This window comes from Bolinopsis microptera, chromosome 8 (genome assembly GCF_026151205.1).
Source record: "Bolinopsis microptera isolate Bmic1 chromosome 8, MBARI_Bmic_1.0, whole genome shotgun sequence".
Lineage (NCBI taxonomy): Eukaryota > Metazoa > Ctenophora > Tentaculata > Lobata > Bolinopsidae > Bolinopsis > Bolinopsis microptera.
The window spans coordinates 9,688,186-9,713,310 of record NC_087079.1 but is presented as its reverse complement, the minus strand read 5'-3'; the positions used below and the strand labels follow the sequence as shown (position 1 = coordinate 9,713,310).

Genomic DNA, 25,125 nt, shown 5'->3' with positions numbered 1-25,125 from the left:
GACAACTGGACAATTGTAAAATATCTGATACAAGCAATAAAAGGTCATCAAATTATATGAAATCTAGAGGAACAACCAACAAATGAAGATAGTAGCAGTATAGCTGTGCAGTGTGACAACACGAGGTGTAGTGAGCACTGAGCAGGACACTCGCATGATCGCTCGATTTTACAATCCAATAATCAAATTTTACAATCTAACCCAGCGCGCGGCTCCTGTAGCGTATACGTCACTTTTCTCTAATTGGTAGTTAGCGTGCACGTGTTTTTTCCGACGCTACAATTGGTTCTTAACGATCACGTGAATGGTGGTCACGCGCACACCAACTTCCAATGAGCATTCGCACTTTTTTTCAGTGCGATGGAGGTCTTATTTCACTCAGCCCGAATAGAGATTCGGCGGAATGACAGGCTGAGCGCCGCCCAGTAAGGTCGCTTCACTATAGTGTATCGTCTTCGACGATACAGGGGTAGCCGCGCACTTCGTGCGCGGCGGGTCATACAACGTATGACAACACGCACACGGGGAGTTCAATAATTTGTGGGTTTTCAACACGTTGAAACTTTTGAAGGATGTGATGTTATTTGTTTAAATTTATTCGAAGTAGCATGACGCGCCGCTTTTATTCTCAAAATATTATTGACCTTGATTGACGATGTCGACCCATTGAGATCGTTGCTTTGCAAAGCAGAGCAGCGATCGACGACGATCGCGTCGTTGCGAAGCAGAATGCTATTGCTAGTTCGCGCGGCGCGTCGAAGCGGCTAAGTCCTCCAATATTGACCCGATCTTTCACATAGCCATGTGTATACGTGCACTGCGTGACGTGCTTGTTTCACAAGTAGAATATTTTGCCGCCTTCGGCGGTCGCGCGCTAATGCAAGAGGGCTCTGGTTAGAGCAAACCCGATCTGGCAAGTGCTACGAAGTAGCGCGCGCCGGGCCAAATCATTAACAATGGTCAACACGAAATCACAAACGGATTATAATACGCGCGGCGCGTCAATATACTCCAAAATTTTATGAAATTACTTGGAAAAAAATTAAATTTTTTATCTGCAAAGCTAAAAATCATATTTTCTCTCGTAACTTCAAAGGAAAGCATTTTAGGGTGTTTTGTTTCACATAGCCATGTGTCTACGCGTACTGAGTGACGCGTTTGTTTCACAAGTGACAAGTAGAATAAAATCCTTTGCCGCCTTTGGCGGTCGTGCGCTACTGCTTAAGCAAAAGGGCTCTGCAGTTAGAGCAAATGTTTTGTTGTTCATAACTCAAATATAAATGTGCTGGTTGCGGTTATTTTGCGCCCTTCAAAAAGTTGCATTATATTGACCATTGTTAATGATCTTGTTGTCATACGTTGTATGACCCGCCGCGCACGAAGTGCGCGACTCCCCCTGTATCGTCTTCGACGATACTATAGTGAAGCGATACTATAGTGAAGCGACTGTGGGGGTCACCACGTGATACAATGATCTTGTAGCGCGATGCACTACTTGGTCGCGCCGCGCATCAAATAATTCTTCTCGCAACCACACTTTGGTAGATCGGCGAGATGCACTATTGTGTCTCACCGAGCTGCGAAGGATTGACATCGTGAATCAATCAAGTCATTATAGCACATTCCTATCAAAATCTTAGAAAAATCAGTAAATATTATAGAAACGAAAAATGTTCCTAAATTTGTTGTTTGGCTTTGAGATCCAATAGATCTGAAGATAAATGATTAAAAACATTTTTGAGTGCATCAAAAACTCCGCCAGAATTCATAGAACAATTTGATGTCAGGCATCAAATCAATTCGATCTTCCTTGTCATACGTTGTATTGCTCTAACCAGAGCCCTCTCGCTTGCAGTAGCGCGCGTCATGCAGTACGCGTAGGCACATGGCTATGTGAATACGTTGTATGACCCGCCGCGCACGAAGTTCCCCCTGTATCGGTTCCCCCTGTATCGTCTTCACTATAGTGAAGCGACCGTGGGGGTCAGCACGTAATACAAAATCTTCCCTGACTGACTTTTTGTTAAAATAAGCCTGAAAAGGACGATCTTAGCTTTTTGACTTTTAAAATTCGTAACACACCAGCCTTTTTGATACGATATCAAGACTTTACACACACGGTGCGCTAGAAGGTCACTTAATTGCCTATGAGGTCATTTGGTCTGGACGGCACAAACCCAAAACCACTGTTTTGGTGTATGCCCCCTTATATTAAGCCACTAGATAAATCTACAGTGCGCATGAGAAAGATAAGAAAGATCTCTATCATCTATACTATGAAGAGAGAGTAATTCAGTCAGAGAAAGGGTTCTTTGTCCCACTAGTCTTTCCAACATCTGGAGGTATGGGTCCACTCTGCACTGTGTTTGTAGATCGTATCTCCGAAAGGAAAGCTGACCACAATAAAGAAGCTAAGAGCCTGATCAAAAATCACATCAGAAAACGATTCAGGTTTGATCTACGAAGCACACTCATAGCACTCAGGGGAATCAGAGGAAGACAAAAAGGCCAGCACCTTAGACTTTTTTGTGTTCAATGTTGGTTTTAAGCTGGTGTCATGCTTGAGTTGGTTTTGGACCTCCTTATGCTTATATTTTATTTGTTATTGGTATTTGGTATTATGAGCTAATATGAACATATTCATTCGGTATCTAGAAATGTATAACGAGCATATTTAAAAATTTTGTAATCAATAATGTATTTCAAGCAGCTGTGACTAAAATACTGCATGACAATCATATAACTTAATTTTACTAGAATATAAGGAAAATAAAATTAATGTCAGACCCGTCGCCACTCTCAGCAGTTAACCAGGGCTCATATCATCTTACTATATATAAAGCGAGACGATATATATATATTTATCTGTGCCATTTTACTGACACCACGGCATCAACTTTAACGCGAATTTCAGCAAAAACCGTAAAAGATATACAACTGAAACTTTTTTGACTGGGTCAAATGCTTTAATGGCCTCCAAATCAGCATGAAAAAATAAAAAATTGGCCAAGAAATAGGAGTTTTAGAGCCCAAAATTTGGTACCCCAAGTGGTGTCAAAAATGCGAATTAAATAGGTAATAATTGTTTTAGTCTCTTGAGTCTTGACACCATTTTAGGGTTAGACGGGTTCCTGCTAGTAAAAGCTAAATAGCGCCTAGGTCCTTTCACCAGCTGTGGTAATGCAAGTTGCGGTTTCGGGTGTGGTCAGACCCACTTTAATAGTGTGTATTAATATCAAATACAAGCGTGCTAGCTGCTAGCATACTTGTATCATTTACTTACTATTTATTGATTGATTAGTTAAACAAAGTTTTTTAGTTAAAGTTAAACAAAGTATTTTTGTATTTTATTTATTAGCAGTGCAATCAATTCATATGATATAATTATAAGAATATAATAGTATGTCACACCTATTTAACTGTTACGTTGCCATATCCAAAAACTTTTTAATTTCCTACATTCTCAATTTTTTCGTTTTCTGTGGCCCGCTCGCTTCGCTCGCATAAAAAGTCTTTGTATTCGCGCGGTTCAAAGATTTTTCATGGCGGATTCCAGATTCTCAATTTTACTTTTTTAGGGCCCGGAATGCTTTTTAATAGATAATCCTAGGTTACTTTTGGGGGCGAAGCCCCCGAAAATTTTGGAAATTTAAACTAGATTTGGCCTCCTGGAACGAATCTGACAATGGAGAACGATTTTAGCATACTATTTTCTGATTTCAATTTTTATTGGGATAAATTGTCTGGATTCTAGAATCCCTAAACACTTGGCTTAACTAAAGCACGAAATAGGAGACAGCATGAATTATCAAGAGTTTATAATTTTGGCAAAAATGTTTTCTCATCTACTACCATCACTACCATCACTACTGTTATGGACCAATGAAATAGACTGTCTTGCTAGACCTCTAAATAGAGGCTGAAATAGATTGATTAGTAATAAGAAATATACATCGTCATATTATAATCAATAATACATTACACCTTCCCTTCACAAATGAATTTACTTTTCAGGATAAAATCGAACGAAATCGAAATGATACGTGCGTGCTCCGCGCACTAAAATTACATAAAATGTTCGTTGAGATAAAACTTGTACACTAAAATCCCGTTTGGCGTCGCGCCCTACGTCAATGAATTACTAGTTTAAAAACAGAATTCCTGGATTACACTGTCATAATAGCGCTAAATAATCTCCTCAGGTCTATTATTGTTTCTGAACACCCTGGATTGCTTACAAATTTTTTTTAAACAATTTAATGCTGTACAAAAGTATAAAAGTGTACTACACGTGTGCATAAAAAATGTGCTTTACAAAACAAACAAAAAAGTGCTTTACAATACATGCAAGATTCACGGGTTCACGAACCCGGTGTTTGCATTATACCTGATCTGAGGTTTTGCACTCAACCTGCCCGAGCGTCTAACTGGCTCCTGACCACTGATCTGAGTGCTAGATTGTGTCGGTTGGTTACTAGTCACAGCTGGCGCTCCTTCTCTACTTGGACCCGGCTGCTGCTGAACTGTTATCACAGGTTGTTCAATATTCCTCGGCTCAGTGTTTCTTTCTGGTATCTCAATTTGCTGCTTCTGTAACTCGATTACTGGCACTAACCGTTTCTTCATCGCATCTACATGTTTCTTTATGATCCTGCCCTTGTAGTTCACATCATACCACAGTGATTCTCCGTGTCTTTTTTCAATCGTTGCTGGTTCGTACTCTTTCCGAGTGTCCGGTCGAACCCATATTGTTTGTTTCTCCTCAAATACACGTTCGTTTCTTTTACTGTCAACAACTTTTTGTTCATTATCAACATCCAGTCGTTCCGCTTCCATCTGATCACTGGGTCTGAGGTGATGTAACTTAGATCGTAAAGTTCGTCCGTACATCATTACTGCTGGTGGTTGCTTAGTTACAGAGTGTGGAGTATTCCTATATGCCATTAGGAAGTTAGCGAGATTTAAATCTAAATCCTTAGACTTTTCGTACATCTTTTTCATCGCTGACTTAAAACTCTGGACAAACCGTTCGCAGCTTCCGTTACTCCTCGGGGAGTATGATGGGCACAAAACATGTCTTATCTGATTCTTCTTTAGGAAGTTCTTGAAGTCTTCACTGATAAATTGCGGTCCGTTATCGCTGACTAGAACCCAAGGTACCCCTGTTCTTGAAAATACTCTTCTCATTGCTTTTATCGTAGCTGGCGCAGTAGTGTTATGAGACATCTTGATAACTTCCGGCCATTTTGAGTAAGTATCGTACATCAGTAACCAATAGTTATTTTGGAATTCTCCAGCGAAGTCCACATGTACTCGTTGCCAGGGTCTTGTTGATTTAACCCAGGGATGGTCGATGACTTTTGGTAACTTTTTCCCGTGTTTTTGGCAGGATGCACATGCTTTAACTAAAATCTCTATATCTTGGTCTATTCCTGGCCACCACACATAGCTTCTAGCCAGGCTTTTCATTCCAGTCATCCCTACATGTGTAAGGTGTAGCATCTTAAGAACCTCTGCTCTTAGTTTATGTGGAATGATTACACGATTTCCCCATGTGATACATCTTTTTTCAGTCGTGAGTTGGTTCTTTCTGTCGTACATGGCTTTCATCTCCTTGTGATCTTTGTCTATCTTTTCCGGCCAGCCATCTACAATGTACATCGCTATCTTGCTCAGAATAATGTCTTTGGATGTCTCCCGGGCAACTTCTTTTGCATCTATCAGTGCGTCCTCCATGGTCAAAGAAAATGCCTCTTCACATTCGTTTGGCTCGTCCACATGAATGACTTTTTTCGGGAATCTGGACATTACATCAGCATTAGCATGCTCTTTTGTATTTCTGTATACTATGTTATAATCGTAATTTTGTGACAGCAGTGCATATCTGGATAATCTGTTCGCCGTCATCTCTGGAATGCCTCTCTTAGGTCCAAATATATGTACTAACGGTTGGTGATCCGTCACTAGTTCAAAGTGTCTTCCATACAGATACATATGAAACCTTTTTATAGCCCAGACTATCCCTAAAGCTTCTTTGTCAATCTGGCTATATTTTTTCTCAGCATTCGATAATGTCCTTGAAATAAATTCAACCGGACGTTCATTTGTTCCATCATCATCTATGTGTGACAATACAGCTCCCAAACCCACGCTGCTTGCGTCTGTATCCAGCTTCAAACGTTTCAGCGGGTTGTAGAACGTCAATACTCTGTCAGAACAAAGTAATTTCTTTAATTCTTCGAAGGCTTTCTGTTCAGTCTTTGTCCATCGCCATTCAACTTCAGTCTTTCTCAACTCGTCCAATGGAGCGATTATTGTCGACAAATCTGGTAGATACTTGCGATAATACCCAACTGCTCCCAGAAATGCTACTAAATTTTTCACATTTTCAGGTGCCTGTACTTTTAACAGATCGTCTATCTTGCTGTTGACTGGTGACATACCATGCTTGTTCACCTTGTGTCCTAGATAAATCACTTCTTCATGCATCAGCTTAGATTTATTCAGTCTGCATCTGAAACCGTTTGCTTCCAGTCTTCTCACAACTTTATTCAGATTATCTAAGTGCTCTTTATCGTTCTTTCCTGATATTAAAATGTCGTCTATCCTACAGCAAACCATAGGTATACCCCGTAGTACATTGTCCATCAGATTCTGAAAGATTGCTGCGCTGCTATTTATTCCATACGGTAAGCGCGTCCACACATACTGTCCCATATGCGTATTCATTGTCGTGATGAGTTGATCTTCTGTTGATAGCTCCACGTTATTGTACGCTTGTTTTATGTCTATGACTGAGAACTTTTCTCCTCCCGAAACGCTTGCAAAACATTCTTCTGTAGTTGGTAACGGGTGATGTTTCATTTCCAATAGTTTGTTGACTGCTTTAAAGTCTCCACATATTCTCACACCGTCTCCTTTTTTCACTGGCATAACTGGAGTTCCCCATGGGCTCTCTTTGACTTTCTTCAAAATTCCTTGTTTCACCATGTTGTCTAACTCCTTTTCCAGTAAGTCTTTAATAGCAAAAGGTACTGCTCTTGATTTCTGCGTGACAGGTCTGCTTCCCTCCTTCAATTGGAGTTGCACTTTATAGTTCTTTACCAGACCTAACTCATCTTTGAAGATGTCACTAGACATTATCTCTTGTACTGTCCGTATCTTTGTTGGTGTTCCAGGATCTGTTTCATCGTCCACACTAACAAAATTTCTCAACTGATGTGTTCTAGGAGCAGTCTCTTCGTCCTCACATCGTTGTCCAGTTTTAAACTTTCTCTTGGCGGTATCTGTCACTGGTTCTGATTCCATAACTCCCAACATGTTCACTGTTCGTACTCCTTCTTGAGTCCCAGGAAATTCTCCTTCGTGTGCGCTACAGTTTCCATCAGTTCTCTCCAGTTCAACCTCTTTTGTTGGTCTCTGTCCAACTTCTGCTGTTTGGCCCTGTGTTCTCGTTACTAACTTTTCTAACCAGTTTTCACCACAAAACTCTGTAATCCAAGAGCGTCCAAACAGTGCTGGAAAGTGATTATCCACCACATACAGTTCCAACCCTTTCACAATCTGGTTGTTTATCGCCACTTCCACAACTGCTTTACCGCATACCTGCTGGTATTGACCATTCGCCACACGCAGTTGCCTATCACTACTTCTCAACTTAAACTCCACACCAGCTTTCTTCAGCATCTCTCTACTGCACACAGATACACTTGATCCACTGTCAAACTCCATCAGACACTCTCGGCGATTGATCCAAACCTTGATCAGGGGTCTAGAATCACGCAAAAAGTTCACGTTATCGAAGTAAACAGTGTTATCATGCAAAAACCTGTTATCATGCAAAATAATGTTATTGTCATGCAAATCAACATGCGAATCATCATGCAAATTACTACCATACAGAACACTATTATCATCATCCTGAATTTTAGAATCATCAATACTTGTCAGGTTGTTGCCCAAATTTGAAGATTTTTGAAACAAAACATTTAACTGGTCATCTAAACTTACGGATTTCTCCGACAATTCACAATAGTAAATATTTCGACTCACAAACTGTTCTGTGTCCTGGTTTGAATCGCTGTTTGAATCGCTGTTGTTGCAGTCTGTTGATACATGATGTGTAGATTTACCACTCTGTTTCCAGGACTTGCGTTTCGTCTTCTTACGGCAGTCCTTAGCAGTATGATACAATTCACCACAGTTGAAACATTTAGTATAGCAGTCCTTGGTTGCATGCGATTTGAGTTTGCATTTATTGCATCTTGTCTCCTGATTGGAACTTCCCTGTGAAGATTTCCCTTGAGACTTCTTGCTGATCTGTACCTTATGTACAGTTTGCTGGGAGTTTTTAATCATTGCAGCCTCTGATTTAGATCTGTCCATTGCCACCACTTTTCTATACGCTCTCTCTAGTGTCAGTTGTTCGAAATCTTCCTCCAATAGCAACTCCTGTGCTTCTGAGTTAACAATTCCCATTATAAATTGATCTAACATTGAACTGCCGAAGTCTGTAAACTTGCATTTGACTGCCAGTTTTTTTAACCTCGCAACAAAGTCTGCTGTTTTCTCCGACTGCTTTTGGTGGCATTTGTAGAATCTGAATCGCTCTGCCAAAACAGTCGGTTTCGGGACCATGTGATTTATGAGAATTGTCTTCATCTCGAAATATGTAAGTTCGTTGACGTCATTTGGAGATGCTAAAGACGTAAGTAGGGAAAAGATTTCTGGATCAATGCTCGTTAAGAAGTGAGGTTTGATCGTTTGACATAGCTGATTATATTCCGCTAACAGTTGTGCATGCGCGGTTCGTTGCGCTTCATTCGGATTCTCTACTAACGGTTCCGGTTCAACCGGATAGGATTTTTGGGACTTGAGAAACCATGTGTACTGCTCGAACCAGTCTTCCGGCGCGCTGACTGTAGCGGTCAGAGGATAGGGGTAGGATTTTGTCATACTCGTCGCCAATGTTATGGACCAATGAAATAGACTGTCTTGCTAGACCTCTAAATAGAGGCTGAAATAGATTGATTAGTAATAAGAAATATACATCGTCATATTATAATCAATAATACATTACAACTACCATCACTTTCTGCTTTCAAGCTATAAACTAATACAGGGTTAAGGGAATTTGGAGAAGGAAGCAAGTATGAGACCAAATATTCAAGAAACAAGGAATTTAAATTTTCCAAAAATATAATAATGACTATTAGTATTTACTATTTAAAGAAGATAGGAAACGCAACAAAGAATTCTTATGCATTATGCAAGTTTAGAGTGATACCTAACTAGGATCAGGAGCATGTAAAGATAATTCATGCAAAAATGATTTCCACCCGATTAATGTCTTAATGTGATAGCTACCTCAACTTAGGTTGATTCGGTATGAATTCATAGGGCTGATGCCCTGGGTGACACCTCTTAAAATGAACTTTTAGATTATCGGCTCGAGTACAAACTTCTTTGCATATACCGCATTGGACCTCGGATTTAGACTTGAACTTTGGACGATTCATGATTAATAGGAAGTTCAACAACCCAATGTAAGCAACAAAAGCAAGCAGGCAGAGTGACTAATTAAAAAACTAGAAAAAGTCCAATTCTCACGCCCATTCTAGCATCATCGTACAGATTAGTTAAAACGCCCTGTTTTTCTGATATTTTCTCATGCCACACGAATTTGGGCTGGGTGTGTGCAGTGTGATACACACATTGAAGACGTGATGTGTATATGCTACTGCTTGCCAATACAGATATCGGGTGACACTGTAGACATATCCGGTTTCATAGACTAGATAAGTAGATAGTAAAATGTTAATAAAGTAATAATGACAACTATTTATGTCGTGTACGCGAAAATGCCCCAATAATTAGCATCTGGTTAGTGGTTACTTGATGCACAGATTTTGTAGCTAATAGCAACAAACTTTGGTCTGTGAAACGAAATTTGATAGACTGGATCAGTGGATCCCTGACTGAGGACATTTAAATAACGGTCCAGCAACTTTTAGTCTGCTCTTTCATTTAAATTCCTACTGAAATATTATCGAAAATTCTCAGAGTTGGCTCTCGAATTTCCTACTTTTTGTCAAAAATTTCCTACTTTTAAAAATTTCCTACATTCTTAGAATGCGAGAATGCGGGTTTTTGGATATGGGGTTACGTTAGAGTAGTCGTGCCATGGCTAAATCTAACTAGGACCAGTGGTGTCGAGTAACTTTTAATAGGGGAGTCTAAGTAATACAAATGGGAAATTTTGTGAAAACACGGATCAAAACACAGATCCAAGGACAAGGAGACCCCACTGCCGGCCCATACATGTTATTGGCCAGTACATGGCCCAAAAGGTCCCAGTTGTCCAGGAAACTGTACATAGCTGGTCAACTAGTTTTCAATTCAGACTAGCCTTGATGAATTCTGGGGTTTCTACAAAAATTTAATCTGATGTAAATGTATTTTCAGTGAATAGGAATATGTCCACTCAAACAACAAGAATGCCAGATTCAATGGAGTTTAACAACATGATACCTATACTAGTTGCTTTAATCCTGGTAGTTTTTACTTATGTTCTTTTGAAGCAGCTATTTGGTAGAGCCAAAGGGAATACTCTGATAATGGTTGGGATTGAAGGATCAGGTATTAAAAATGTTGCTTGAAAAAATACATTATAACCTAATATATTCGACTGATTTTAAGTTAGACAATAATTCTCTTTTCCAGTCGTCTGTGGATGTTTGGAAACAAGAAGATACATAATATCATAATATGATAATGCTACATTTTTTCGAAATCTGAAACTTTCTCTTTCAGGAAAAACAGCGCTATATGCCCAACTGGTGGCCGGCAAAGAAGTTCAAACACAGTCCTCCATTACTGAGAACTCAACACAGTTAACAGACCCTCTATTGAAAATCGTTGATGTTCCCGGAAATGCTAGGCTCAGAGGGGACATCTTTTCCAAGTTAGTCAAACCAAAATCTTAATAAATCGTAATATAATAATTTATACTAAAGATACAAGGGTTTTTAGACTTCTTTTGTCAACTTAACTCTTTTGTCAACTTTTTGCTTGCTATATGATGTACTTATTTTTAACAACATAAATGATCACCATATTATCACCCTGGTCAGATACTCCAATAGTGTGAGAGGGGTTGTGGTTGTGGTTGACAGTGCTGATTTTGTGGATCACGTTAGAGAGTGTTCTGAGGTCCTCTATGAGGTAAATCCTTTTATATTAGTTATTATATTATACATTGAATGTTGTTTTTTATCTAGATTAATGAGAGAGAAAGTAGCAGAAGAAATCTAATTGTCAAATTTTAATCTTGTAAATCTCTTATGACACTGGAACAGGCAACTTATTTATTATTATTATTATTTATTTCACCTAGAACTTAGTTCCCAAATATTCTCACCAGGTGTTGCTGAACTCTGACGTACAGAGGTCCAAGTGTCCGGTACTGGTCTTTTGTAACAAACAGGACGAGGAAATGTCACGTGGTCCTGATCCCATCAGATCTGCCATGGAAAGAGAGGTCACATGACACTTCTTGCAGTTTTCAGACTCATTTATATTTACACACTCAATATTCATTTCTGAATCGGATAATAATAAATGCATTTTTTGACAAGTAGCAATGTGGCCTCCTCAGTGGCAGTTTTTTAAACACCATATGCAGCAAGTACTGTACAGTGTACAGCCTTTCAGCTAACATTAACACGTATTGTTTCAGCTGACAACATTAAACAATACTGCTGTCAATGCGTTATCTGATGATTCTGGTTTGTAGTGTAGCATTATTTTTTGTTTTACTGTTATGAATTCAAGTAGTGCTGTTGATCGAAAAACTTATTTTATCTCACAGTCTCTCCCTGACAGTTAAATTTTGGCTTTTGATTTAACATCCAAACGTGGTGTCATGTGTTCATGACATGCAATTTTCAGGCTCCCAAAAGATGTTGGGACCAGCAAATGAGACCATCAAGCTAGAAAAGTTAGGTAACAAAGTCACCTCTGTTGGTGGTGTGTGTATCGGAGCAGACACTGACATTTCTAAACTCAATACTTGGATTGCCGCACTATAGTCTGATATTCGACTTTTAGAATGATCTCATAAGATGAGATGGTAAGAGGATGATATATGTTTTACACCTTGACGTCGTTTTTAATAATTTGAAACCGGGGGTTTAAATTAGAAGTTACATATTCCATACCTTTGCAAACTCACCAAATCTCAAAATTCCTAGGAAATGATTTCTGTTAGTACTTGATGAACAGGAAGAAGTTAAACGATAAAAAGTATTTACGATCAGTTATGCTGTGTATATTGTTTAAGTTCACTATGTAGCAGGTAGTTAGGTTATCATAAATTATTTACTTATTTGTTTTTAGGCCGGAATATCTTGCTATTGTATTTTTAATGACGGCGACCGGTTTTGGTTGAATATTAGTTATTGAGTGATTTAAAAAATTGTAATCATGGCGCATGGGTTGAATAAGGGAGTAGAGTTTAGAATTCAATGTATTGGTATCAAATTTGATATTTGATTGTATTATGTATAAAAATATTCATAAGATAATAAAATTTACATTTCATTCAACAGTCAAGCAATTTTACTGTCTTCTAAATCGTGTAAATTTGTTAAGTTTGAAGATAAATGCGATAATACATCTGAAAACTGCTTCTATGATTCATTGATCCTATGATACTAGATAAGCATTATAATTACTAGAAACCATGATAAGAAGTGAGTAACAAGGTCTGACAGTGTATATATACACAGGTCACAGAGTATATACTCTATTTTTGACTGATTTGAATATTGTCCTGCACAGCAGATTGAAGCGTCTTTAAATTATTTACTATTTTTATTGCTGAGTAAATTTTATTGTAATTCTAATTCTAATACTCTAGGTAGGAATGGCAGGGAGATCAGCTATTGTTGGCAGCGAGTTCTGCCATGATAAAGAGGTAGAGTTGGTCATGAGGCAGGAGTGGTGGACCACCATAGGTGGCTTCACTGTCAAGGATACTGCTGGGAATGATATCTTTAAGGTAAGGTTAGAAATTAACAGTTCGTTTACTTTTTAGTTTTGTGAAATTTGTCTAATTAATCGATTTATTAATTAAGTTGATCTTTCACTTCTATTCTATCAGTATTTATTTTGATTAATTATTCTTTACAATTTTCATCGTCCAGGTAGAAAATTGTTCTGCGGGTCACAAGCTCTCGGACATGAATGGACGACTGTTAGCAGAACTGAGAAGAAAATGGTTTGCTAAAAGACATACAATGCACATCTACACCGGACCTGAGGGGGACAACAGAAAGGTTACCCTAAACCTCCGCAACTGGAAAATATACAAGAAGGCTCACGTGTACATACTTCAACCAGCTCTAACAAAAGACGATCCCACCGAAGTAGACGACATAAAGCCGGATATCAAAATAGAATCGGAAACTAGCAACTTCTTTAAAGTTCTGAAGGAGGTGAAGATATATGATACCCAGATGGATGAGGAGTACGCGAGAATGAGTAAAACCAGCACCTTTAACTATGTGTTAAAGGTAAAGCCGGGCGTTGATCACGCGTTCATGTGTTTGTGTGCAGTGTTCTTCAACTCGGTTGTCAAAAACGAATAACTTCCTGGTGAATATGTGAACCTTATCGGACGTTATTTGTTCCGACAATACGTGAACGGACATACTTTTGAACGGACGTTAAAATGCATGCTAGGGCCTCTGGCGTCCGATTAATATCCGTTCAATTAAAGTCCGATAAGATTAAAAATTATTTATAGGTCAGAGATTTTAACTGTCTTTACTTTCAGAACTTTCTATGTCATTTTCTTTCAGAATTTTCTATGTCATTTTCTATGTAATATATTGTCAACAGCATGTGACCATGAATTCTACATGCTAATTTAGAGATAAATTCTGTATTATAATAGGTTTGTGTTTAAATATAAATTTGTATTATATTTGACGGCCCCAACTTAAATGTGGCTGTTGCTATATTGTGTTGGTTCAGCCGAATTAATCATTATATAATCAAGTTTATTTTTCTGGTTTAGTTAGTTGTCATCCGGCCACACAGTATGCAACTTATATTGCAGTACTATTTTTAGTTTTACATCAAAATAATTTCATTGTAATTTTGCATGGCTGAAATGTACGCTTGATTTGCAATTAATTGAATTTTCAAATATAAAATAGTTCTCATAACTCCTGTAAATACCTTACCCGTTAATATCATGGCAGGTTAAATTATCACCATTAAAAATATTGACCGTCAAAAAATGGTGTGATTCCCGAAAAACACGATTTTAACATGGTTTTAACTGCGGTTACCCCTTCCTTCGATATCTCAGATTACCATGAGAAAATTGCTGATTTTTGTCGAATATTTTATATTTGTGGCACCATCAAATAACATTTTGATGCAGCAGTGATTTATTTACGTGTCAAACTAACTTAAAAATGAATGTCAATGTGGATGGACAAAAAATCACAAATTTTTAACCGCCATTTATATTAACGAAAAAGGTTGTTACAGTTATCGGAATTCTTGTAGGTTTTGTTATTTATAAATCTTAAAATTTTTCTATTCGTATTTTTCCAACTAAAATAAAATCTTTTCATGCTATCTGTTTTGGTCACATCCAGTTGAATTTATTTCGAGTATTGCTTGTAATTCCCATCATATATCTTGTTTTACTTGCTAATACATAGCCAAATATTATAAGCACTAAACTACATTGCTCAAAGTAATCCTGATTAGCTGGCTTATAATATTCCTATTTTGGAAGGTAAATAGCTGTACAGTGTAGATCACCTCAAAAATTGTTACTGGACGTTTCTCCAAGCAGCAACAATGATCATGAATAGAATTTTACAATATCACATCTAAAATATACGTTGATCTCGGTGGGTAGGATAGCAGAGACTCGATGGCTAAGTCAAGCTGTCCGGTGGTTGTTGGTAACGAATTCTGTTTCGATCATGAAGTTCAGCTACAAATGAAAGAAGAATGGTGGACTGCCTATGGTGGGTTTACGATAAAGGACGTTCATGGCAGAGATTTTTTTGAGGTAGATATTGCTATTTGCTGATGATATTTACTATGATATGGTAAAACTCACCTCTCCTGGGCCTACTTGTAATTGCAGTATTTCAGGGCAAACCTTTACTAGTTAAGAATTTTGGAATATGTTCAAAACAAATGGAGGTCCTTACTATAATAGTTGTATAATATATATATATATATAATTATGATTTAATTGTTTAAGGTATTAAACTAATTTCAGATCAGAAACCATCTATTGAGCCATGAACTATTCGATATGAATGGACGAAAGGTTGCTGAGTTGGTTAGAAAGAAGTTTTCCTGGCGGATCACATTTCACATTTACAGCGGTTTCGAGTTGATCCAAAGGCGCGCTACTCTTCATCTACGACATTTTGAGTTCCGGAAAAAAGCTCACGTTTACATTTACCAGCCACCGTATGCCACGAGAGATGATCCAACTGATATAGACAACTTGGAGCCGGACATGATAATTAAGTCGGAGAATGTGAACTTTTTCAGTTTGATCAGTGAAGTAAAGATGTTCAATGGCCAAACTGAGGAGGAGTATGCTGATATAAGCAAGGAAAAAGCTCAGCAAGCTTTGGGTGACACTACAATTCAAACGTATCTACTGACCGTAAAACCTGGAGTTGATGTAGGTTTGATGTGTATGTGTGCTGTTTTCTTCAATATTGCTGTCAAACAGGAGGGACGGAAGTAGGACAGTTCTCCAGGCTATGTACATACCAACAATCCTGCAGCCATCAATCAGTAATCTTGGGAACTAATAAAGGCTGCACTTTCAAATTCAATGGCAGCCACATTTTCGTGATGATTTTGACAATGAAAAATGGACATGTGTGTAAAAGATTGATATTAGAGATACATATTAACTTCCCACTAAGTAGTGAATTGATTTCTGATTTCTAATTTTTTATTAATTTTACCTTCACATTGCATGTTGTATTTCATAAATTTGTCTTTGCTTTCTTTTTTATGAATTTTACAAAGTTTGTCTGATGGCAACTTCGTCGTCACTCATCAGTGAGATTTATGTTTTAATTTGAACAGTATGCTCAATATTTGTAGTGTATTTAATATAATTTTACATTGAACATGGAATGAATCTTACGGCTGATTCCTCGTCTTTTATAATATTATTTTCTGATTTAATTCAGAAAGTTCGATTTCTTTAGTTGACATTTAATTCTAAAAATATTTTTGCAGAAAACAAACTGAATTTAAGGCTTAAGCTGAGTTGAACTTTCATAACGTATACACTTTGAAATACAAACACTTATAGTTATAAATCGGTAATGCCGAATAGGTTATTGTAGGAGCAGCGTATAATTGCGCTTATAGTTTAAAAACGGTATGAACAAAAACTGGTACTGAATTCAAAGATATTAGTTTAAAGTTAAGTCGAGTAGATATCAGTGCAAAGGCAAAAGTGTTCGAAACTTTCTTGGGTACATTTGAGATCAGTGGCACCAGTCAGTTTTTAATCAGACTTTTGGAGAAGATCTATCATTTGTCTCAGTTTTCTTTAGTTTACCAGAACCGAACCCTTGTATTGAACTCAACAGCGCTGATTTTCCACTTCCACCATCTGAAAATAAGATTAATATAATAATATATAAATATTATTGTTTCTAATATAACTAATTATTCTTATATTTCGATCACTTTTAAAAGTATAGTTTTTTGGCACCATCGTAATCTTTTTAGTTCGATGTAATTTCCGTATCTAGATGGATGTAATTTAATGTTACAATTAACTATTTTTAATTTTAACTGTAAATCAACTTATGAGACTATTAAAAAATGATTTGACGTTTAATCATGCACTGTCTCATTAATGCTGTTTTATCTTAATAATATGGTCTATTCAAACTTTTTATATAATTCAAACTTAAATTTCACGTCTTTCTTATTTATTCGCGTGCTTTTGAATTCCCATTAATCCAGGACTCTCTTTAAATAACCACATTTGACTGTTCAATTGTAATGTCCATAACCCCGGTCCAACCCTAGAATGTCAGGACCCAGTGTCGAGGTAGGGTTCACAGACCCTCTGAACAACCCCCTCCTCTTCGCTCCAGAACACTTCCCCAGTAAGATAGGAGGACACCCTGCCTGGCTGAACCCCTCCAACCTACCCGCTGTACCGCTCTGCTCTCTTTGTGGGGACCCTCTCATTTTCTTCGCTCAGATATACGCAGGTTCTTCAAAACGGATAGATTTTACTGCTTCTAGAAACACGCGAATTAGTGAATTAGTGACTTAGGGATCTGTATTGCAATGGTTTTCTTTTTCATGAAGGCTATTATATTTCATTTCATCGTTAATATAAGATGTTGCCATTTAAGATTTCGTAACTTGCAAGTTACTTATCAGCTAGGCGCTTGTGTTCTGACCACTACATTATATTCCAGGACTAGATCGGCCCTCTAACGGATTCCACCGTACTCTCTACATGTTCGTGTGTACGCGAGGAAGTTGTTACTCAGACAACCAACAACCGGTCAGAGTGTTCAGGAGCCAGCTATCTGCTGATAACCCTTTCTACAGTGTACAGCCGGTACCTGAAGGTATACCAATATCTGATAACTCACATCTTATATTTAGGTATAGAACCGATAGTTCACGTCCATTTTACAGGTCTTTCTTGAACTAATTAAGACAATCCAATTAAATGGTCCTATCGGCTGTAGCCTGTAGCTGTAAGATGACCAATATTTAGCAAGAACTTCAAATACAACATCAGATGTTAACATCATTTCCATTTCCTCAGGAGATGCGGATGTAAATGAGATAGGAGAAAACAAGAGTTTTGCTCAATCTCACAACGGATACACCAATATTTGTGGAATGTGTGGTTGTAAAGCTCCTCTAAAGTGCGGCAAATGTCAGGCTGGTCAGTACCTTACTCGGGATTATTACGACGGGTTTATTAACGACCGGTTAAAATATGGTTCGGGAAAAATATGGCAAAATTGCTCAAAACCCACCACATTTTCCCGGTCGCCATTTTACCGGTGTCCAACCTTTCAATTTTAGATTCAAAAATTTTGTCTCAGATGTAAATTTCCTTATTAGAGATAAGCAGGTTCAGAAATTTTCGCATTGCTAAAACTTGTGAAACAAGTCGAATTATCAATAATTGTTGAAAGTAGACTCTAGCAAATTCGTTGTTTTGAATTAGCATTACATGTTTACGTGTATCAAATAACCATTATGACTCAATTTGTAGAAAATCTTCGAAAGAATGCATCGTTCACATTGTTTAGAATTATGAATAAATGACTGATGAAACTGATTCATGTTATTGACCGTTTTAATTAATTCGAGTTTTAATTTAACTGTTACTTTTACTTTGAGTCCTATTTCATTATGTAGAGATAGTCAATACCTAAGAAATTAAAAATTGGCCTATTTAAATCAACTTTGACAATAAGGATATATGACAAGAATTGGGCAAAAAGGTGAATTTTTTGCAATTTTAGCCAAATGAAGTCGAAAAACCTACAGCAAGTGTCCCAATAGTCTTCTTTAGTGAATATAAGACAACCATTAAAATATGAGCACCCATACCCCTTGGGAACCCTAAAAGCTGAGTCGGCGGGTTTATTAACAACCGGTGAAAATGTGGTTCGGCAAAAATATGGCGAAATTACCCTAAACCCGCCACTTTATCCCGGTCATAATAATCCCGAGTAAGGTAGATATTGTTTCCTGCTCTCAGGCTGATATCACGTGATCAAGTATTGACTGAGTATTTTAGATTATAGTTGCTGCTGTACAAGAGCCCTTCCAAATAAATAGTGATTAGTTAACAATAATATCAGATCTGTACTTTAGGGGGACTGAATTTTAGTTGAAACATCCTGTAGGCATCAAGAAAATGTTCAAATAATTATATCCGTGCTTTATATAGAGGTGCTTTATAATAGGTGCTTTATAATGATAGAACTGTAACTAATATTATAATTTCAGTTCACTACTGCAGCAAGACTCACCAGAAGGAAGACTGGCACGATCACAAGCTCCACTGCACAGACCAACCCTCAATCTTCAACAAACCAGCGTATCTCTCCAAAAGTTCGCTCCTCTTCAAAGAGTTTGACATCATGATTGATCGAGAGAAAGAGAAAGAGGACTTGCAGATGGACCCAGAAGAGTTGGCAAGGATCCAGAACTCCAGCGATGGGTATGACATATCAGGAAATGACGCGGAGAGTTTGTCTAAAGAATACGGACAAGACAGTGACCCAACGTTCACTAAATTCAAGGAACGTATCAGCCGGGATCCCTCGCAAGTGTTGCGTTACGCTCGCCACGACGCGCCACTCTGGCCAGTCCCTACCTCACAGTGTGACACAGCCCCACCCTGCACGGTGTGCCACGAGCCGCGCTCCTTTGAGGTTCAGTTCCTACCTTCTCTGTTGTATTTGCTGGGTGTGGGCAAGCAGAAGGATGAGATGGACTGGGCTACTATTGTTGTGTACTCGTGTTCTAAAGATTGTGAAGTAGAGGATTACGTTGAAGAGTTTGCCTGGACTCAGACATACCCCAGCATTCCAACAAATGGCAGTTAATATGGGGATAACGGAGCATGTTTTTATTCTAACAGCGAGGTTTTATTGTTTCTTGGTGATTTTTATTCTGATTTTAAATTATTGACATTGATAATGAGGTTTATCTTTTGTACTGGTTTTCATTTAATTTATTCATCATCATTGTGAATTTATTTGATCAAAATACGTAGAACAAAACACACACGAATCATTAAGTTGATGAAAATGAATTGAAGACTAAATTCTATCATAACATATAATTACGTCATTATAAAGATATATAAACAATTTAATGTTACAATAAAGGTCTCTGAAACAATAAACTCATTATCAATAACACTAAAAGTTGTTGGAAATGATAAATTGCAGAATTTTTTAGGTGAAACTATCTGATTCAGATAGTATGTACATAGTTTATTACGTAGTCCGTAATTAGTATTATATAATTAGATAATTAGTATTATATAATTAGATAATTGGGGTGGGGAGGTAATGCACTCTTGTTTGAGCACGTGACAGCTTTTCGTGGACACGTGTTCATTAATTAATGTTCTCACGTTTTCAAGAAGTTTGACCCACAAAATGATATTTTGGCCAGTTACCTTTTTCCTTTTTGTGATGAATGGTTGTTAAACTGAACTTCCAAAGATTATTTTCATAAATCCTGTAAAAGAATCGGTCCGTTATTTGGTCCATAATGATATAGATATTAGATACCACGTGCAAAAAGCCAGTATAGTCAGAGTAATGGGTCTTACATAAACATAATTTTAAGGATGCAGTATATTTATTCAGTATATTCATTCAGTATTATGCAGTATATTTATTCAGTGATTTTAACTTGTCAATTTCTGAGCATGATGATTATGAATCCCGAACTGGTGAAATATTTATATCATTTGGAAAGTTTCGTCTTAAAACTACCAGAATATCTCTGGACATAGGCAGCTAGAATCATTCTGATCTGATTTTACGATTTTGCTCATGTTGGATTTTGCCTGCATTCGTCTAATGGTCGGAAAAGGGTTCCTTAATGGATAAATGTGAGAACATTTATTAATAAACATGTCCATATGATTGTTTGCAAGCTGATTAGTGTATTTCAGTCACGTGGAAGTGTTAAAACATACTAACATTGCCTCCCCTCCGGTATCAAGGTATATTTAAATTCCGTGAAAAGACAACCAAATCAGTTGAGATGAAACCCATAACATTTTATTATTAGACTGTTGCAATAGCCAGAAAGATATCATATCGCATAATTCTTCTTTAAGTTAAAACGTATCGTTTAAAAACCTATTCAAAACAAATATGTCGATATTTTACAGATCATGCCATACCCCCATGCCATATTTTACAGATCATGCCATACCCCCTGCTAATTAGAGATTAACAGGGGGTATGGCATGATAAGGCAACTCTTAAAGTCTGTCGTGTAAACCGGCTAATATTTTAGTAATTGAGTCTTAGGATCATCTGTCGTTAAAATCAGAGTACGAGTAACTCTTTCCAAACATGGTAATCTTCACATCTTCGATTGCTGAGAAACAAAAATCATTGTACAATACGAACACTCAATCAAATTGACACCTTGGGGATAATCACCATTTTTGACATTGTCTTTTGGTAAAAATCATTCATTAACAGGTTATTCAACATATCGTAGCACCAGTTAATGATTCCCGGCTCTGCACAGCGATGAATATGTTGGGATGTTCAAATCATACCCGCTTCCTTGATCCTCAAATTAAATATCTTCTTAAACGATTTGATAGCGGTTTTTGTGATCTACATAAGATTTTCGTTCCATATTTGCATATCCATTATCCATGCAAGATCAGGTTACCATCCCCCATGCAGAGCCATGCAGAAATAACTGGTGCTACAACAAAGGTTTTACAACATACACTAGATATTTCATGAGACAGTAAGCAGCACTGGATCAGTAAATCATTGAAGAACAAATATTAAGAAAATCATGGAAAACACACATAAGAAACGAAAATTGTACAAACTATTCTTACTTGGTAGAGGGGTTACAGGAGTTGAGGCTGGAGCGGAGGGGGCCTGAAAAATAATCTTTATAAAGATTCGATTTGGATATAAACACATGAAACAGCGAATAAGAACAAAGTGTACAGTATAATTGAAATTTAAACATCACTCTTATCCGATTTGTATTAATATGTAATATGTTATATATTTTTAGGATGGCCTGTTCGAGTGATTTCGGCAGATGCTCTGGCGGCAACGTACAGAGTAGATTATCTACATCAGAACGCAAAAGAAGAAGCACAGCACTAATCTTCACTCTAGCTACTTTTAATGTCCTGGGTATTACTTCTCCAGTTAAACGGGATGAACTTTTGAGAGATTGCTATTATCGTAAAATAGACATTCTCGCTGTGCAAGAAACTAAATGTCGTCACTTTGAGGATTCAGTTTTGCATTTTACAGATGATGATGGGAAATCACACAAATATCGCTTCATAAACTTTCAGCAATTTGACAATAAGTGGCAAGCAGGTATTGGTTTTCTTGTAAATTCAGTCTATACCAACTACATCAAGTGTTACAACAGTATCAGTGACAGGGTTGCTTATCTAGATCTTGAGATACCAAGTAAATCAGGTAAACCAAGACTTTGCCGTGTTATCAATGCCTATGGACACACTCAAGTAAATTGTGATAAGTATCCGCAGAGACGTGATTATTTCTACAAGTTTCTTGGCAAAGCTGTTGATATCCCATCAAGTTGGGACTTATATATTCTTGGAGATTTCAACTCTCGACTCGGTAAATTGTCTCATTCAGATATTGTTTTCGGGTATAATGACTTTATGGGTATGTATGGGTCTGGAAAGAGGAATTCAAATGGAGAGCATCTTCTTAATTTTCTTGTTGATAAAAAACTTTTTGCTTGCAACACTAGCTTCCAGCACCCTGTCCGTCATATAACAACAAGAATTGGTTTTATGAAAGACTACTCAGCTCCTAAAAACTCACATCGCACTTTGCCCTACTACTCTCAAATTGACTATGTCCTATGTAGCAGTCGATTGAAGAAACTTTTAGTGAATTCTCGAAGTTACGGGGGTACTCTTGTTAAATCTGATCACAAAATTGTTATTACACGTTTCAACTTCAGTGACGCTCACCTTGTCTTCCCCAAACAGAAACCTAAAATGCATTTTGATATCACAACCCTTGTCAGTAATCCTGCTGCTAAAATGCATTACAACAACACATTGAATGATATTCTAACAGACAGCCCTGTTAATCCTAACCCTGAGGAAGAAATGAATAGTTTGTTTCACAATGTACATAAAGCTGCTGAGGTTAGTATTGGATACCTTCCTAGGAAACGCCCTAAAAACTTTTGTAATGACCTTGAAATTCGAGAGATGTCTGATGAAAAGAAAGTTCTACAAGCTCTACTCAATCAGAACAACACCTCTGAAGATAGATCAGTTATACGTACCAAAATCAATCGTATTCAAAATGACACTCGTAAGAGAATCAAGCTCCTTCAAGAAGAGCATGCAGACACTCTTGCTGAAGAGATAAACGAAACTGATAGTTCTAGAGCATACTTTGCAGCCACTCGCCAACTAGCAGGTATCAAACGTGCTCCAACCATAAGTGTGCATGATGAAAACTCTAACTTCATAGGTACAGACACTGGAAAAGCTGCTACACTAAAGAACCACTTTGAAGAGAAGTTCACTGCAAAACATACAGTTGAGCCTATTGACACTTTCTTTGATCAACCTAGTCCTCTCGCTGACCCTATTACTGCTATTGAAGTTGAGATAGCTGCTAAAGCTTTGAAGAATGGTAGAGCCACTGGGCCTGATGATATCCCAAGTGAATTGATTAAGTATGCAAACAGAAGTGTATTTCAGAAATATGCAGACTGTATAAATACCGCATTTGAAACAAACACCACCATAACATCTATTGGAAAAGGCAACATTACTCCACTCCAAAAGCCTAAGAAACCACTTGGTCCAGCAGCAAACATCAGACCTCTCACCCTCTCAAACTGCTCCAGAAAATTACTGTCAATGATTACCCTAAAACGTATCCAAGGCAAGCTAGATCAGTACACCGGTCCTACACAAAGTGCTTACAAGAGAGGTAGAAGTTGTGGCGATATAATTTGGTCTCAACGTATGCTAACCTCAGTGGTACTTAGAAAGCATTGGAGCTACCACAGAATGAGTATAGACATGTCAAGTGCCTTTGACACCATCAGCAGAGAAACAGTACTCAATGTTCTTGAAGATGCTGGCTGTACTAGTGATGAAATTAGGATGGTACGGCTCCTACTATCAAACACAGTGTTGAAAGTAAAAGTCAATAATACTGTATCAATTGAGTTCCAAAGCACAACTGGAGCATTTCAAGGAGATGCACTATCAGGTAATCTATTTACTGTTGTTGAAGCCGCTGCACTTATTCACCTCAGATCTGTACTCTCCCAAGTATCATCAACACCTTACCCAGTGAATCATCCAATCCCTAATCCTCCTATCTCAGAAGAATTCATGCCACTCGAAACAGGATATTCTGATGATATTGACTTTAATAACACTGAACTTGCTCCACTCAAAGAAATGCTTCCTATCGCTAAAGATATATTCCAGCAGTGGGACCTTCATATCAATTCTTCCAAGACTGAATTTGTCCATTTTTATTTAGCAGATCCTAAACCCACTGTTAAACGCAAGGTGATCGTTGGAAAAGTGTATAGAGGTGATGAAGAGTGGCGCTCTAACAAAACTTTAGGATCGTTGATGTGCACTGTTAAGGATATCAAGAATCGAATATTCCTTGGTAATGTTGCCTTTAGTAAATTTCAGAAAGTTTGGATGAAGAGCAAGATTTCAGTCCAAAGGAAGATCAAAATCTACGAGGCACAAGTAGTCTCTATTCTACTCTACAACTGCAACTCCTGGGCTGCACCACTAGCTTCGTTGAATGAACTTGATATTGCTCATCGCAAACACCTCCGAAGAATCCTCAACATCAGATGGCCTACTGGGGTTATTTCTAATGAGGCACTCTATGCTCGTTGTTATGTCACTCCCTTGTCTGTGAGAGTCTCTAAGTTTCGATGGAGAATGTTAGGACATATCTTAAGAGGACAGGAAGACTCACCAGCATACACCTCTATGTTATTTGCTATAAATTCTGATATTTTTATGGAAGGGAGACGGGGTAGACCATGTTTAAACTTATTAGATGTTATTAGAAAAGACTTGACTAGTAGAAATCTTGATATTAGACTTAAGAATTTGACTGATTTCGAAGACCTTAGATTTTTAGCTTTAGATAGGGAGGAGTGGAAGAAGTTAGAAGATGGTTGATGTTTTTGTTTTCTTTTTTATGCGTTTTGATATCTATAAGGTGCCTAGGATGCTCTTTTAAAGAGATATTTCGTACTTTGAAAGATTTACTACTACTACTA

At 37.6% G+C, this 25,125-nt stretch overlaps 4 protein-coding genes across 7 annotated transcripts in view; 2 read left to right on the top strand and 2 right to left on the bottom strand.

The window, feature by feature from the left end:
• The window catches only part of LOC134819580 (uncharacterized), a 776,807-nt gene that overhangs the window by 25,325 nt on the left and 726,357 nt on the right, over window positions 1-25,125 (top strand). The gene's annotated exons all lie outside the window — the stretch shown is intronic.
• LOC134820142 (uncharacterized protein K02A2.6-like) lies at window positions 4,354-7,731 on the bottom strand. Its single transcript, XM_063830363.1, has one exon. It carries the CDS (start codon window positions 7,729-7,731, stop codon window positions 4,354-4,356), a length of 3,378 nt encoding a protein of 1,125 aa, XP_063686433.1.
• LOC134819607 (signal recognition particle receptor subunit beta-like) lies at window positions 10,462-12,607 on the top strand. 2 transcript variants are annotated; one of them, XM_063829625.1, is made up of 7 exons: window positions 10,462-10,638; window positions 10,813-10,963; window positions 11,133-11,223; window positions 11,423-11,539; window positions 11,738-11,786; window positions 11,950-12,130; window positions 12,252-12,607. In XM_063829625.1, the coding sequence occupies exons 1-6, from the start codon at window positions 10,476-10,478 to the stop codon at window positions 12,087-12,089; spliced, it is 711 nt and encodes a 236-aa protein (XP_063685695.1). In that variant the 5' UTR covers window positions 10,462-10,475; the 3' UTR covers window positions 12,090-12,130; window positions 12,252-12,607. The 2 variants fall into 2 exon arrangements, with proteins under 2 accessions (XP_063685695.1, XP_063685694.1); XM_063829624.1 differs by having other exon boundaries at window positions 11,950-12,607.
• Window positions 16,316-25,125, bottom strand: part of LOC134819588 (PX domain-containing protein kinase-like protein) — a 72,077-nt gene continuing 63,267 nt past the window's right edge. The window contains exons 15-16 of one of the 2 annotated variants that reach the window (XM_063829602.1): window positions 21,677-21,719; window positions 16,316-16,684 (exon numbers count right to left, since the gene is read on the bottom strand). In XM_063829602.1, the coding sequence (XP_063685672.1) occupies window positions 16,581-16,684; window positions 21,677-21,719 (147 nt within the window). In that variant the 3' untranslated portion in view covers window positions 16,316-16,580. Of the gene's footprint in view, window positions 16,685-21,052; window positions 21,193-21,676; window positions 21,720-25,125 lie in introns of those variants that run through there. The other variant, XM_063829603.1, reaches the window with a different exon arrangement.

Coding starts and splice junctions, on each gene's coding strand:
- LOC134820142 (XM_063830363.1), bottom strand. CDS start 7,731: ATGGAGTTTGACAGTGGATCAAGTGTATCTGTGTGCAGTAGAGAGATG.
- LOC134819607 (XM_063829625.1), top strand. CDS start 10,476: ATGTCCACTCAAACAACAAGAATGCCAGATTCAATGGAGTTTAACAAC. Junction 10,964..11,132: donor AGAGGGGACATCTTTTCCAA/GTTAGTCAAACC, acceptor CACCCTGGTCAG/ATACTCCAATAGTGTGAGAG. Junction 11,540..11,737: donor GATCTGCCATGGAAAGAGAG/GTCACATGACAC, acceptor GTATTGTTTCAG/CTGACAACATTAAACAATAC.